The sequence below is a fragment of the Populus nigra genome, chromosome 16 (assembly GCF_951802175.1).
Source record: "Populus nigra chromosome 16, ddPopNigr1.1, whole genome shotgun sequence".
NCBI classification, from domain to species: Eukaryota; Viridiplantae; Streptophyta; class Magnoliopsida; order Malpighiales; family Salicaceae; genus Populus; species Populus nigra.
Genome location: NC_084867.1, coordinates 12154743 through 12171305, shown reverse-complemented (window position 1 = coordinate 12171305; position 16563 = coordinate 12154743). Strand labels below are relative to the sequence as shown.

The window sequence follows — 16563 nt, the reverse complement described above, 5'->3', positions numbered from 1 at the left end:
GGGATTTGGGCAATTTGTGTTGCGAAAATCTGGTACGTGCATGTGTATGTGGAATGTAATTTAAAGGGCATGGGTTAAATATTTGTCTAGTCAAAGTCAACGAATTGAAGGGTGAATGGTGGAAAATACCATTCATTTTTAAATGGGTTAAATTTTTCATTTAAAATTAATTTTTTTATTATTTTGATATACTAATATAAAAATAATTTTTAAAAAATAAAAAAATATTTTAATATATTTCCAAGTAAAAATTATATTAAAAAATAATTACTACCATATTTTAAAAAGCTTCTAGAAAATTAATTTTTTTTAAGACGGATAACATTTGAAAACTTTACAATTATATAAAAATTAAACCATTTAAATATTATTTATTTAATTGTTATATTTGGAAAATTTTAAGCAATATAAATAAATTTTATAATCAATTAAATTAGAGGTTTTTTATAAATTTCAAAATCTACCCGAAGATATGTTATTTACTTAAAAATAGACTGTTAAAATTTAATCTTAAAAGCATAATTATCTCTCTTCCTCTCCCTCGTGTACGTTTTAAAAGGAAGTTTTTTAAGATGAAAATAAGTAGTTAAATAATGTATGGCCATTCACATATATGAAAATTAATTTATAATTTTAAAAACACTATTCAAGCACAAGAATTTTATTTTTTTTGGTAAGTAATTCAAGCACAAGAATTCAACAAGTAGATTCAATAAATTCAATATACTTGAATAGTTAAAAATAACTTTAATATAAAATTGTTTGAAGCAAATTGCTAGATATGCCAAGCGCATCGGCATTAATGCATATAAGAAAACTTTCTTTTTGGATTTGCTTGGCTAATGACTAGCTTCGTGTATCTTGCAGTTTAGTATAAGTTGATTTTATTTTAAAAAAAATTATTATTTTTTAATTTTGTTATTTAATATTTAATTTATATAAAATTAGTTTTTATATTTTTTTCATTTTTTTCCTATGAAATTATTCTAATTTTATGCATAAAGTCGTAGAGTTGGCCAATTAACTTAAGTTAACTCAATTTTTTTTATATAATTTTTTTTTCAAGTCTTATCATTCAATATTAGAATGTTTAATAATTAAATTTCATAGCTTTATTAAATTTATTTTTAAATGGACTACCCTAATATCATAACTAAGTTATAAATTTGACATGCTAACTCGAGTGGATTCAGGTTTTTTTCATAATTTTTAGTTTTATTTTTTTTAGTTTTGTCATTTAACATTTTATTTGTTAAAAATTAAGATTTGATTTATTTATTTATTTATTTTACTTCTTACAGGGTTCTCATATTCTCATTTATTTATTTTTTCATTATCATGTAAGATTATGGAGATCTTTTAAAAATATATGAAGATGTCTTTTTATAGTACTGGCGGGTGTTATTGTTTTAATTCATATATTTTTAAAAATCTATCATTATATTTTTTTATTTATATTATTAAGTTAATCGAGCTTATTAAACCTAGTTAAATTAATAATATAAGACTAAGGTTTTTTTATTTTGTATGGATGCTTACATTACCTGACATTTTTTTTTCACATTAAAATAAATTTAGATGGCTAGCAGTATAAAACATAACACAATCATATTAGTTACATGTACCTCGATGGTTATATAAGTTACAAAGTATACATTGATATTATAAATAATCATCGAACATGAATATCCATTAAACTAAAAACTTGCAAGTCACAGTCGCTAATTTATGGAGTTATTACAGGCACTAGTGATCCAAGAATGATCTTCGTATTATATTATCTCTTAGTCACGTATCTCATCTTGATCAAACTATTTTTTTAACATTAATATCATCAAATTGATGTCATCTCAATTCACTTGTATTTTTAATAATATTTTCAAGCTTGTACTAAAAAAATGTAAAATAAAGAAATTTCTCATGCATTTATATATTAAATTAAATATAATAATCTGACAATTTAGACCGTCAAGTTGATTTCAATAGTAAAAATTAATGAGAATATTTGGTCCACGCATCACTCTTCCACTCTACCATTCCTCAAATTTTCTAAAGGAAAAAGGATTAAAAAAATAAAATTTATTAGTATAAAATTTTTCTGCCGGCCGATAAAAGCAACCATGTTACTTGGCCAAGTAAAAAATTAAATATAGTTATTAAATTCGGTTTTTTATAAGTTAATTTAAAATTTATCTCGAATCTTTAAATTGTTTTTTAATTAACCTTTAGATGATTCAGTGAAATAATTTTATTAAACTTTATTCAAATTGAGTCAAATCAAATTAAAAAAATTTAAACAATATTATTTTAAAAAAAATTAAATTGACCAGCTAGGTAGTCATCTACTGACAAGTTGATTTCAATAGTAAAAATTGATGAGAAGTGGTGGTCGCATTACTCTTCCACTGCCAAGTCGTTCCTAAAATCTTCGGAAGGAAAAGGATTTAAAAAAGAAAAACAAAATTTATCAGCACAATTCTTTTTTTTGGCCGGCCAAGAAAAGCAACCGTGATCCGTGGCTCTGTCATCATTTAATTTATTTTTTGGGTAAAAGTTTTTTAAATTTTTTTAAATTTTAAAAAAAATATTGTTTTAATATATATATATATTTTAAATACTTTCAAAACAACCGATTGACTTGTCGTTTCATGTATCCCCGGAAACACAATTCTCTATGCTCTGTTAAGAAGGCGTTCGGCATTGAGGTTGCGGCTGAGGTTCACCCTCAGTCGCAAATATTAATGTTTGGTTCGGTTAAAAATCGAGTTTGGTTTTAGCGGGACCCACTTAAATTGCAGGTGCGACCACGGTTTAACAAAAGCAGAATTTACATGCTTCTGAGTGGATTAATTCAGCTGCTCAACTGTTCACGTGAACAGTTGGGAGGTGGAGAGGGAATTATAACAGAAGAAAAAAAATACACCTGTAGTTATTATTAGCATAACTAATGATAAAGGAAAGAATTAGAAGTAGTATGGCTGTAGTATGAGCCGGAAGCAGCATGAACTAAGGGAAACAAAGCTTGCCTTTGCGTTATTGTACTGGGTTTTTGCTTTAGAAGCCAGAGTAATAAAGAAAAGCTCTTTCCTAATTGTTGCTATGCTTCTAACTATGAACGATAATTAAGTCGGGGTTTTTGAGAAACAAGGAGGTGCAGACTTCGCAGTACAGGAGAAACTAGAGAGAGAGACCTGCTTCTGCTTCCTAAAACAACGTGATACTAGAGCAGAGTAAAGCCAAGCTGCAAGAACAGGACAACAACGAGTCCTGTGGAGGTGCTCAGTTGCAGAAGAGCCACTGTCACAGGCTGAATTAATGCCATGAAAGAGCTCAATGGGAAGGTCTAATGGGCAACCAGCAAGGTTGGATTGTTCAGGGAATGCAGGGATTGTTGCTGGTGGTGATGGGTTCGATTTGGGCAAACCCAAAAGGAGAAGAGGAAAGAGAGCGAGTAATAAGAGGAAAGTTATGTTGTTTAGGGACAATTCACTCTACACACAAAAGGGAACAATGAATAGTAAATTAATTCACTGTTCATATAAACAATTTTAATTTTTAATTTTTTTAATTTTTAATTAAGTTTTATTTAAAAAACCAGTGTTTAAATTATTCAATAACACTATATAAATTAAACAAAGATCACTTAATGACGTAATATTTGTAGAATTTGATAGCAATCCCAATTTTGTTTCTGATTATATTTTATCTAATATTGTTGCGCGCTTAAAAAACCAAAACAACTGTAGTTCTTGTTGGATGTATTTCATACGTAATGGAATTCTAGATAGTTTAATGGAATAATAAAAAATATTTTATATAAAGTATTATTTATTTCATGATATAATAACAATAATTAAATCTATAATATTTAAATTAAAAACAATCAATATTAATATATATTTTTTAAAATTATTTTATAACCTCAATTTTTAAAATATTATTAACCAAACACATTAAATTATTTTTTGTTCCATCTCAATTTCAACCACAGTTTTAACCAAACATACATAAATATCAAATCAACCTCAACTAAAAATATTTTTTATAAAACAATTTTTTTTACAAATACAACATCTACCACAGTGGTGTTAACATTTGTTAACATTGGATGCTGGCTTTGAGAATCTCATGCTCCTGTATTATGCAGAACCAGAACTCGAAAAGAGTGAGCTGAGATACTAACTTTGAACGACAAACGTGGCAGCTAATGGAACTCGACGGTCGTCCTTCCCCTTCCACTGGGTTGCAACGTTTCTGCTTCTGTTTTGCACTCTTCTGTTTTCTTTTTGAAGCTCGATCTGCGTGCTTGTCTCAGTCCCATGAAGATCCCACCTTCAATCCGCCATTTCTAACACTACACAACCGTTTTCTCGCAGAAAGTAACGACATGGTCATGGTAAAGATCCCACCTTCTCTCACTGCATACACAAGTTCAAGAAATTAACATAATTATATGTTCATGTCATCAATACTGGTCAACGATTAGAAATTTTGGTGATTTCTTCTGGTTCCAATTATCTTTTCTTTTTAGAAATGATATTTGCTTTTCTATAACAATTGTAAAAACAGGTGAGACCATTTAAAAAAATGCGGGAAGTTTTAGTGACTGATAAAGTTTTGGTCCAGCCCTGTAATTGTTAAGTTCAGATAATTAAGATCCATCGATCAACATAAGCATGGCAGTCTATGAATGTGGTCGATTTTGTATATCCATGTACGGTGCTATGTGTAATCGATTCTAGATATGTTGTTTCATCAGGACAGTAAGAACAACAGATGTTCAGAGAAGATTAATAAAGGTTCACAACTTAGAGAGGCATTTAAAATGCTTGATGCCAACTTCTTCGATGATACTAAGGTGATTGTGAGAATAGACCTTTTAATTAGAGTGTGTGTTTTGTTTTGTTACTGAAAATAACCCTTGTGTTGACCATTAAATTTTGGATGAAATTACTCTACTCATTCAGGTGTTGGACATTGCGAGGGAAGCAAAAGAGCTTAATTTACCAATTTTTGCAGCTAACAGGGAATTAGTGGCTTCTGAGAATGGAGGGTTGCATAACCCATCTTGTTTGATTTTTAACCCTGAGTGGACAAATGAGCAAGTGGAAAATGCAAGCAACAGGTTCAGTTATCCAACCCTCTCTGGCATTCAGAAGCCGAAAACTGAAGAAGAAATTGCCTTTATGAGTGTAAGTGAAAGCTGCTACATAAATGAATTTGCCTTATTTATTGGCTGTGGTTTTTTTTTTCGTAGTTCATTTGTGAATTTGGTTGGTCTTTGTCAGATACTTGAATTAGGGGAACTGATTAGGACAAAGCAGATTACATCTCTGGAGCTTGTACAAATTTTTCTACAGAGATTAAAGAGGTGAAACAAGAGAAAGATTACTAGTGTTGTTCTTTCACCATTCTATTTTTCAGGGTTTTTTTCTCATTTTTGTGTGTAGTAATGGCAGATTGCTTGCACAATACCAGGTACAATCCTGTTCTGGAATCAGTGATCACTTATACTGATGAATTGGCTTATAAACAAGCAAAAGAAGCTGATGAATTGCTTGCCAAAGGAGTGTATTTGGGTACCTACTTTATATATTCACTGTTATTATAATCTGAGCATAGTCATTTTCCCTCCAGAGCAGGTGTACTGATATTTTCCATGTTATGGATCCACTAGTAAGCTAATGCCATTGACGTAGAAATGAAAAGTCCAGGTTTTTGGGCACAATATTCACATATCATAGTTTAATATGCATAGATGTTGCTTAGTTAGCCTCTTTGATTAGTAATGATAGATGATCCAGTCCACTTTTTTTCTTATTTTCTCATGCATCTCTAGTCTTTTGACTAGATTCTTTGTTCTTGTCAATCAGCTTTTTTTATTTCCATGGTTAAAATTTTCGTTTCATCTTATAGGACCTCTCCATGGGATTCCTTATGGGTTAAAAGATATTATTGCCGTGCCTGGATACAAAACAACATGGGGTTCTGGAAGTTTCAAAGATCAAGTTCATAATATTGAAGCTTGGGTTTACAAGAGGTAGTAAACAAATATGAAAACATCTCTTTTGCAATTCGAATGTAAATGATGTTTCATTTAGTTAATTTGATTTGTGCTATGCTTGATACAGGTTGAAGTCTGCAGGGGCAGTTCTAGTTGCTAAGCTTGTCTCTGGATCGCTTGCGTATGATGATATCTGGTTTGGGGGTAGGACAAGAAACCCTTGGAACATCGAGGAATTTTCAACTGGCTCGTCAGCTGGGCCCGCTGCCAGCACCTCAGCTGGTATTCTTCTGATCTCACACTGTTTTCGATGTCCACCCATGTGCTATCCTTTTCATATGGTGATTGTTAAACTTAGAGTTTGTCTGGCATGACTTTTGAATTATGACTTTTGATTTTGAGTAATAATTTGAAAGTAGTTTTTCATAGATAACTTCTGATAAAAATGAGTTAAAATGACTGCAAGTAGAAACATGTTTGATTAAAATGACTCAAAACAACCTTTTTGAAAAAGGAATGTAGTATAAGTTATAATTCATAAGTTAAAAGTTAAAAATTCCAACTTTTGATTAAATCAAATTTTTGACTTGATTTTGTAACAAACTTTTGATTTAAGTCAAAAGTTTATAACCAAATATACTTACAGTTTTTCCGAGTCAAAAGTAAAAAGAAAAAAAAAAACTTCAATCAATTTGCAAAACCCATATTAAATATAACCATATTCAGCATCTCTTGAATAGTATGAGGTAGTGATGAAGACATCAAAGAACATCAGATGCAAATTTTTCCTGCAACAAGAAGACAGTTTTTTTTTTTTAAAAAAAAAAGGTTTTCCTGATATATAGAAGACATATTTTTTTCATACTCATTTTCCATTTAATAAAGGAGGCATTCTTGAACAGGGATGGTTCCATTTGCAATCGGTTCAGAAACTGCTGGCTCAATTACATACCCTGCAGCTCGTTGTGGCGTGACAGCATTGCGTCCAACTTTTGGTACGGTCGGCCGAACTGGTGTAATGAGCATAGCAGAAAGCTTGGTAACAACAGTTGTTTCACATTATTTCTGTTTTTGATAGTAATGCACTGCCTGTGGAATCTAGTATCTCACATTGCTTTTACAGGATAAGCTGGGACCTTTCTGCAGAAGTGCTGAAGATTGTACAGTTGTTCTGGACACCATTCGAGGGAAGGACCCTGATGATCTCTCATCAAGATATATTCCCCTTGATGATCCATTTTCAGTTGACATTAAAAGGCTTACAGTTGGGTACACGGATGATGCTGAAATGGAGGTTAGTGCACCTATTTCTTTATCATATATCATACAACTGAATCCCGAGGTTGCATAGAAGAAAAAGGAAAGTAAAAAAACAGGCAACACCTGCCATAAGCAGTTCATGTGATTCTTACAAAATCAGATCCTTTCTGCTGAATTTATTGACTGTAAAGACTGAGACTGAGTTATTTTAGATCATAAATGTGAACTTCTTTGAGATGGTGATGCCAGGTTGTTAATGTTCTCAAATCAAAGGGTGTTAATACGGTTCCTTTTAAATTGAACTACACCGTCGACTCTGTTCAAGGTATCTTAAATTTTACCATGGACGTAGAGATGTTGGCTCATTTTGATGAGTGGCAACGCACCAGGCAAGATGACCTTTATGAAGCTCAAGATCAATGGCCCACTGAATTGCGTCGTGCACGCGTAATTCCAGCAGTTGATTATGTGCAGGTCTGTTATCTACTACTCTACCATCATATGATTTAAAAGGTGTGAATTTTTTCTCTTTGATATGTTAAACCTGGAAATCTGGTCATTTCTAATAAGTAGAGAGCTAAGGGTGCTAGATAATTTACTGTCATTTTATAAAAGGTTGGTCCATAGCATGACAAATCATATGGGTGTCATGCAGTCTTTTCATGTGAATTTGGCAAGTTCTGCAATGTATTAGAAGTAGCGGCACAGGCCAATAACAGTCATTATGAGCAATTCTGAGAACTTTGTTCAATCTAGAGAAAGTCGGCAAAATTTAACCTGTTACTTATTTTGAGATATGCAATATATTCAGATTTAGATTATTTTTCCACAGGCACAAAGGGTTCGGCGAAAATTAATTCAGGAAGTGAAAAAAAGTTTCACTGTCGATGCATTCATTGGTAATGCAACTGACTGGGAGAGAGTTTGCTTGGGAAATCTTGTTGGTTTCCCAGTAATTGTTGTTCCAACTGGCTTTAAAAACATATCCAATCCACCTTCAGAGGGTACTCGAAGAAGAACCACCATCACCACCGGCATCTATGCTCGTCCTAACCATGATCACATTGTAAGATCCTTGATTATTTTGCACATTTACAACTTTTTGGTGATCGAAAGTTGCATCATTAGAATTACTGCTGTAAAGATCTGAACATTTTTAATTGACCAATTAATTATTTGTTTCTGTTTTCGCATGTGCAGGCTCTAGCATTAGCAATGGCTTACCAATCAGTCACTTATCACCATAAGCAGCGCCCCCCCATCGATAATCTTGGGCCAAGCGACATAATGCCATATCCACCAACAACTATCCCTCACAGAAGGCTGCATCTATGAAAGTTCCTGAATCCATAGCTTTGGGATCCTAACATTATTGTTTAATGGTAATTTTAATGAGGGCCATGAAACTACAGTATATGAAGTGGAAAGGTTTAGCAGCTCAAATATTTCACCAAGAAAAGGAAAAGTAATGTAAGTACTTAGACATTGCTTCTTTTTCTGTTTTAATTGCATCCCTTTTTGGAGATTGCGTGTAAAGAAGACCGGCGAAGTAACCTTTTTGAACCCTTTTTGTCCAAATTGGAAATGGTTCAACATTAGTCATTGAAGGAGCAGGTGGTTACTTTTTGTTCATGAAAAACTATACTGCAGCAAACAGAATTCTATAAACAAGCAGCAACTTGTGACGATGACCTGTTCCTTTCAGAAGTACTTTCTTTGAAGATTTTGGCTTGATTGACATTGTTACTATCATAAGAAATTATTTCTTACTAAAAACAATAATGGATTTCTAAACCAGTCTTCTTTTAGCTGAGAGCAAGAATATCCAGCTTCCTTCGAGTCAAAACTAAAGAAAATTAGAAGAGAAAAAAACGATTTATGTTGGATAGCAAAGAGCAATTATACTTAAAGAGCACAATAATATTAACACAAATACTTAATAGCTTAATCACGTCGCTGATTGGTTTTAATTTACGTGGGGTTAGATTTTAGAATTAACGTTTGCTAGCTAACATAATTATCTAGTGATCTTACCGACTAGCCTCCCTCTTTAAAGCAAATCCGGCAAAAAAAATTGATGTTTTGAATATAAAAATAAAATTGAAAACAAGGAAAGAGGAGTGCATTCTCGCCGCAAGTAGTGGGACAGTAATTCCTCCTTGATGATAAAAAAAAAATCTAATAAATATTTCTGTTAAGGGGAATTATACATGTAATAAAATAATTTTATTTTTATTTTTAATATTAGTATATCAAAATGATTTAAAAATATTAAAAATTATTTTAAATAAAAAAATTAAATTTTAAACAAACAATTTTTTGATCGCATTACTAAATTCCTTCTAATTCCACCATGCACTCACAATCCAGTACGTGGGTTTTTTTTTTAAGTAAAACCAATTAGTCTCAAACCTATAAATTCATTTTTGATTGAGTTCAAAATCTATTAATTTTTTTAATATCCCCAAATGTTTCGAAAAATTCTCAATCAAATCCTTTTGATTGTTAATTTTCATCACCATTTTATTTTAGATTTTCAAACCATTTTCGTTTTAGTAAATATTGAGAATATCAGGGCTCATTAGTAAATTAAAGAGAAGTATTGTCGTTTTAGTAAATATGCATATCAAACTGAAAATGTTAGGGCTTATTTTCTTTCTTTTATTGTAAGTTTTCTTTAAATTGAGGTTGTTTTATTACATACTTAAACTACCAAAAGAAATTGATAAAGTGACGTAACTCTCTATCTAAGAAATATTATAGACTTAAATTAATAAAATTCATAGATTTAAGATTCAACTGAGAAGGAATAGTAAATTGGAGGCTAAATTGAGATTTTTTATTTTTATTTTATGAAAGCCAATGGGAATGGCAACCACTTTTCATGCTTAGTGTGAGTCATTGGACAAAGGATGGCTCACGGGTTTTCTTTTCTTTCGAAGGAGGCAGGCAGGTTGCCAGTAGGAAATACATCTTGTATTTTACTTGACGAGGAAAATCAAGAAACAGTTTCTCGAATGAATCAAAAGTCCTTTTCACCATCCATTAGTATGCAACAATTTAGGTATTGTTTTTTACTGTGTTTAGTTTTTTTATTTAGAAATATATTAAAATATTTTCATTTTTATTTTTTAAAATTTATTTTTAATATTAGCATGCTAAAATATTAAAAAAATAATTTATAATAATAAAAAATATGCTTTTGACACTGTAGTGATGATTGTGATTTAAAGTGTTTTTTATTTAGAAATATATTAAAATAATATTTTTTAATTTTTTAAAAATTCCTTTTAAAATTATTACATTAAAAAAATCTAAAAATATATAAAAAAATTATAATTTTTTAAAAATAAGATTTGCATGACGTTTTGAAATGGTATGGTGTTTGAGATAAAAATATGGTGAGATATGATTGTATTTTTAATGTATAATTCATTTAGTGTACAAAAAGCTTGTTTTTTGTACGGGTTCGTAAAAAAACAAATCACACTTGTATTCTAGACACACTAACTATTATAGTTTAAAAAAAAAAAATACCACTTGCCGCACATTGTAATCAACGACAATGGGCACTAGTATGAGTGCGTGCCCATTCCCAGCAAGCCCACTTGGCCTCTTCTGTCGACACCTGAAAAGAAATTTCCCCTGAACAATTTAGACAACGTTTGGATTAAGTTGATATTTTCAATAATAATTTAAATATGAAAAGTTTGACCTGACAGTTAAAAACATTTACGCCCTTTATTCTTATTTATAGATTACAGCATTGCGATTAACACCAGAAAAATTAATTTCCTTGGATATATCGAGTCGATGTGAGGAACGTGCTTTAAAATTATTGAAGAACGAAACTTAGATGGTATTTGGCAAGGCTTATGTAGCATAATTTTTAACTTTGAGTTATAATTCAAAAATTATTTTTCTATGAATAATTTATAATAAAAGTAAGTCAAAATGATTTTAAGTTGAGAGTATTTTTTTATATCAATAACTAAGATTAAGTTTTTTTAAAAAAATATAATATAAGTTAGAATCCATAAATTAAGATTTAGATTTTAACTTCTGATTACAGCAAAACTTTGACTCGATTTTGTAATAATTTCTTTATTTAAATCAAGAATTATTCTTAATTAATCAAGCATACTTTTTCTTCAATGGTTAAGGAAAAACTTAAATCAATCTATAAAAATCATAGCAAATATAATCTTAATTTTAATTGATGTATAATATTTTTGAAAATAAATCTCAGTTTTTCTTATGCTGTGATTGCATCAAAGAATGAGAATTATCAATGTAATTACATAAATCTCGAGAATAATCAATGTAATTAGCGAAATAGTTAGTTAATTCTTTTAATTTTAAAACCCCAATATTGAATACCTGTATTTTATTAGTCGTTTGTCACTTGGTTATTTCTTAATGCCCCACGACAAGTTAATTATTATTATTACTACTGAATTCTCCTTCATTTCTAATCAAGTTTTCCAGTCTCACTGGTTACAAACAGGATCAAGAGTTTATTTAAAAAGGGCAAGTTGGACATTTAGAAAAGGACTAAAAGTCAACTCTAGCTAGAGGACTAGCTTATGATTTTCAAAATAAGAAGGACTAGCTTACAAAATCATAGAAAAAAAAGGACTATATTATAACTTACTCCATCGAAATTTATCGCATTATCCTAATGTTCTGGCAAAAAGGACACCGAAGACAGGATACCAGTACCGTGCACGTGTTAAATATGCACATGCTAACCCGTGCTATCACTCTCTGCTGTCAGGAGGAGAAGAGAGATAGCATCAACCCCTACTGGTAACAATTTCGTCAGAAAACAGAATCAAATTCATCTGCTTTTCTTTTCACTATGATCAACTCATCCGTCATCACAGTGAGTCCCAACAGTGTCTGTTTTTTTTACCGCAAATAGTACAGATTGAATAGTGTAAGAGTTAAAGACTGTCTCTTTCACGTTTCGCCTTTGCTTTTGCGGTAATTACTATGAATGAGGTGCGTAAGAGCATGGTTGTCATACTGGTCTGGAGCCTGATATGGTCTAGGACTTGGGTCATTTGGTTATCCAGTCAACTTACTGGTCACGGGTCAACCCGGTCTATTTTCCTTGTTTAAAAACAATGTAGTTTCCGTTTTTCATAAAAGAAATTTATGGTTTTGACCCGGTCATTTTTTAGTGGATTTGACTATATTAACCTTTTAGGTCATCTATGTTTGCTCAACTCAATTTATTAGGTAATTTAAATTTAACAAAATGAATGTTAAAAACAATTTGAAATAAAACTTTACTTGGATTAGATTATTGGTTATTATTAAGGGTGTTTGAGAGTGTGGCAGCGGTTACTTTTTAAAATATTTTTTTACTCATAAATATATTAAACTAATATTTTTTTATTTTAAAAAAATTACTTTTGATATTAATATATCAAAATAATTCAAAAATAGATAAAAAATAAAAATAAAATTTACACAACCTCGTTTGAAATGCGATACAAAGTGAAGGCTATGGGCCTGTTTGAGATTGTGATAGTGGTAACAGTTCAAAATATTTTTTACTTAGAAATGCATCAAGATGATTTTTTTATTTTTTAAACAAATATTTTTGATATCAGTACATCAAAATAATTAAAAAAACACTACAAAATATTAATTTTAAATAAAAAAATCAATTTTTTTAGAATACGGGTTGGACCATAATCCGAGACATGCACCAAATTAAGTGGGTTTGATAAATATGTATAAAAACGTGTCAGCAGTTGAACAAAAAAATAATGCCTGTGGGCATAAATAGTTAATGCCCACTTTTCTTGACAAAATATATTCAAGTTGGTTTTGATGACATTGTAAGGGATATATTTTGACCGAGTTATTGTGCTCCTGATCTCTGTTAGACTATCGGTGATTTGTGAAAAGAAAAGGACTATTAGTGATTAAATGGAAATATAATAACTTAATTGCTCACTAATGAAGACCCTTTTTATAGTCAAGTTATCAAGAAACAGGGCCTTATTTTAATTACCTTGATGTGGATGGGGAATTGATGATGCATGGTGATCATGTAGACATGTATCCATGCGGAATAAACTAAACAGGATATACAAATTAGACACGATCATATTATCTAGCTTTTTTCGTTTAATTTAATGTATTCTCAAACCATCTTATATCAAAGTTAAACATGTCATTGATTGGCTCCATTCTTACATTGTTTTTGAAAGTTCAAGTTTTGATACTAATGCGGAGAGTAATTCTACACATAATTTATTGTGATAGTTTTTATTATTGTGATTTAAAAAAATAAATTTAATATATATATATAAATTATAGTTTTTTTTATTAATAATCATGATTTTAAGATAAATTTTTCAATGAGACTCGTGCGAAATAGTGATGTGTATTGATTAATAAAATGCTTTTAAATTTATGGTTTGAACAAAATATTATGATGTATATTAATTAATTAAGCAGTTTTAAATTTGCAGCGAGAACAAAATACAAATCATCTTCCATTATGCCATATAAATGAATGAAATCTAATTATTTTTGTGACTGTAATTTGAAAATATAGATTTAAATAAAAAATATAAATTATAATTTTTTTCTTAAAAGATTACATATCTTGCTCCGTTTTCAGCTTTGGAGAAGAAGTTTTTTTTTGTTGTGAAATTAATCATTCCTAGTCAATGAGATTGGAAAAGCATATCCTATTTGTTTATATACTTTGAAAATTAAATATTAACTTATTAATCAATATTATTAAATTAAAATAAAAAAGTTAATGCAATTGCTTAGCAAACCACCGAGAGAGAAACTTTTTTTTTGAAAGAAAGAAATTATTTTTTTCTTTTGGACTTGAAAGATCATAGTTGATTTTTGTTTGTAGGGATTGATCCAGAAAGTTGGAATCTTGTGATTGAGTTATAAAACGATTTAAATCTCTTTTGGGTTATGGTGTAACCTTTTTTTATCAAAATTTGAATTTTTTTTGCTTTAAAATAATTTTTTTAGTATTTTTTAATAATTTTAATATATTAATATTAAAATATTTGTTTAAAAAAATCATTTAAATATTTTTTAAAATTAAAAAAACATTTTTAAAAACAAGCTTTACTTTCCAAAAATATGCCTTCTCTGAATATCAAGAGTTAAAAAAGAGACCCGGAAGGTAAATTATTTTTTTCTCCTTTCGAACTGAATAGATAAAGTTAATTTTCTGTTATCCAGTATCAGTCTAGAAAATTGGAATCACGTGATCGAATTAGGAAGTGGTTAACAAATAGCTAATGTCCATTACAATGCATACTGACAAAATTATATTTACTATCGATAGAATCAAAATCGAGAAGGTTAAGTATTCCTTTCACCATTTTTTTTTTACCTTTTTTTTATGGATATTATTGAATAACAATGACGTGTTGATGCAATTAATTCTCTTATTAAATCACAAATCCAAAAAATTAAAATCATATGATTGAGTTATAAGGTCATTTACAAACTATTAATATTAATTACAACAACTATATATTAATATAATCATATTATTTACATATAATGTACTTACAAACTATTAATATTAATTACAACAACTATATATTAATATAATCATATTATTTACATATAATGTACTTACATATAACATGCTTTTAAATTGTGACTTGATCTAATCAATGTAACTATAACTCTTTTTTATTTATTAAATTCTATATTTTTTTATAGTTATTATTAAATAAAGACATAGAATTAATAACTATCCAACTATAAAATTTCTAAATTTTTTTTTTATCAAAACCAAAACAAGATGTTTTTTTTCTCAAACTTGAATGACTAAAATTGTTTGTCTCGCATCCAATATCAATCTTAAAAAATAGTATCTCATAATTGAATCATTTCATAGTTTTAAAACTACTACCATACATTATGATAGCATACTATATTTATACATAACATGCATTGATGTCGTACTATTTACATATAACATACGTAAATTATGACGTCACATGATACATATACGAATGATCTGATCAAAATCAATGCAGCTAAAATTTTTTATTTATTTAATAAATTCTATATTTTTTTTATAGATATTATTAAATAAAAACAGAGAATTGATAACTATCCAACTAAAAAACTTCTAAAAAAAAAGCTCTTTATCAAAACCGAAATAGGATATTTTTTTTTCTCTTGTACTTGAATGACTATAATTATTTTTCTCACATCCAGTATCCAATATCGATCTTAAAAAAAATCTCATAATTGAATCATTTCATAAATTAAAAACTACTACCATACATTATGATAACATACTATATTTATACACAACATGCATTGATGGCGTACTATTTACATATAACATACGTAAATTGTGACGTCACATGACACATATACGAATGATCTGATTAAAATCAATGCAGCTAAATTTTTTTTTATTTAATAAATTCTATATTTTTTATAGATATTATTAAATAAAAACAGAGAATTGATAACTATCCAACTAAAAAACTTTTTTAAAAAAAGCTCTTTATCAAAACCGAAATAGAATATTTTTTTTCTCTTGTACTTGAATGACTAGAATTATTTTTCTCACATCCAGTATCCAATATTGATCTTAAAAAAACAATCTCATAATTGAATCATTTCATAATTTAAAAACTACTACCATACATTATGATAACATACTATATTTATACACAACATGCATTGATAGCATATTATTTACATATAACATAAGTTAAAATTGTGACGTCACATAATACATATAAGATCGATCTGATCAAAATCAATGTAGCTAAAACTTTTTATTTATTTATTAAATTTTAAATTTTTTACGGATTATTAAATAAAACTAAAAATTATCAAACTAAAAAACTTCTAAAAGAAGCCTTATAACAAAACTGAAACAAAATTTTTATTATAAATCAAACTTGAATGACTAAAATTATTTTTCTCGCTTCCAATATTGATCTTAAAAATTAAAATCTCATAATCTCATAATTTCATAGTTTTTAAAACTATTACCATATATTATATTATGATAACATCTTATATTTGTACATAACATGCATTGATATCGTGACATCGCGTTGTCGATCATACTAGGACTCGTTTTCATTAAAAAAAAATTTAGTCAAACCCACTTATACTAATCTATCATTAAAGATGTCATTAAAATCTAAGACAAGCAAAACCACCACCAAAGGCAATTACACGTTGAAATTTGGTACATCATCAAAGAGAGATTTTTACCAACCCAGTTTTTAAGCGTTATTGATGTGAGACGGTAATAGCCCCCT

At 29.1% G+C, this 16563-nt stretch overlaps 1 protein-coding gene across 1 annotated transcript; it reads left to right on the top strand.

Moving 5' to 3' along the window:
- The first annotated feature begins 4085 nt into the window (after positions 1-4085).
- LOC133675197 (uncharacterized) lies at positions 4086-8952 on the top strand. The gene is made up of 12 exons (XM_062096489.1): positions 4086-4396; positions 4760-4858; positions 4968-5192; positions 5289-5371; positions 5479-5579; positions 5917-6040; positions 6132-6286; positions 6907-7043; positions 7128-7298; positions 7514-7738; positions 8097-8330; positions 8465-8952. Exons 1-12 carry the CDS (start codon positions 4208-4210, stop codon positions 8597-8599), a joined length of 1878 nt encoding a protein of 625 aa, XP_061952473.1. The 5' UTR covers positions 4086-4207; the 3' UTR covers positions 8600-8952.
- Positions 8953-16563: the final 7611 nt, after the last annotated feature.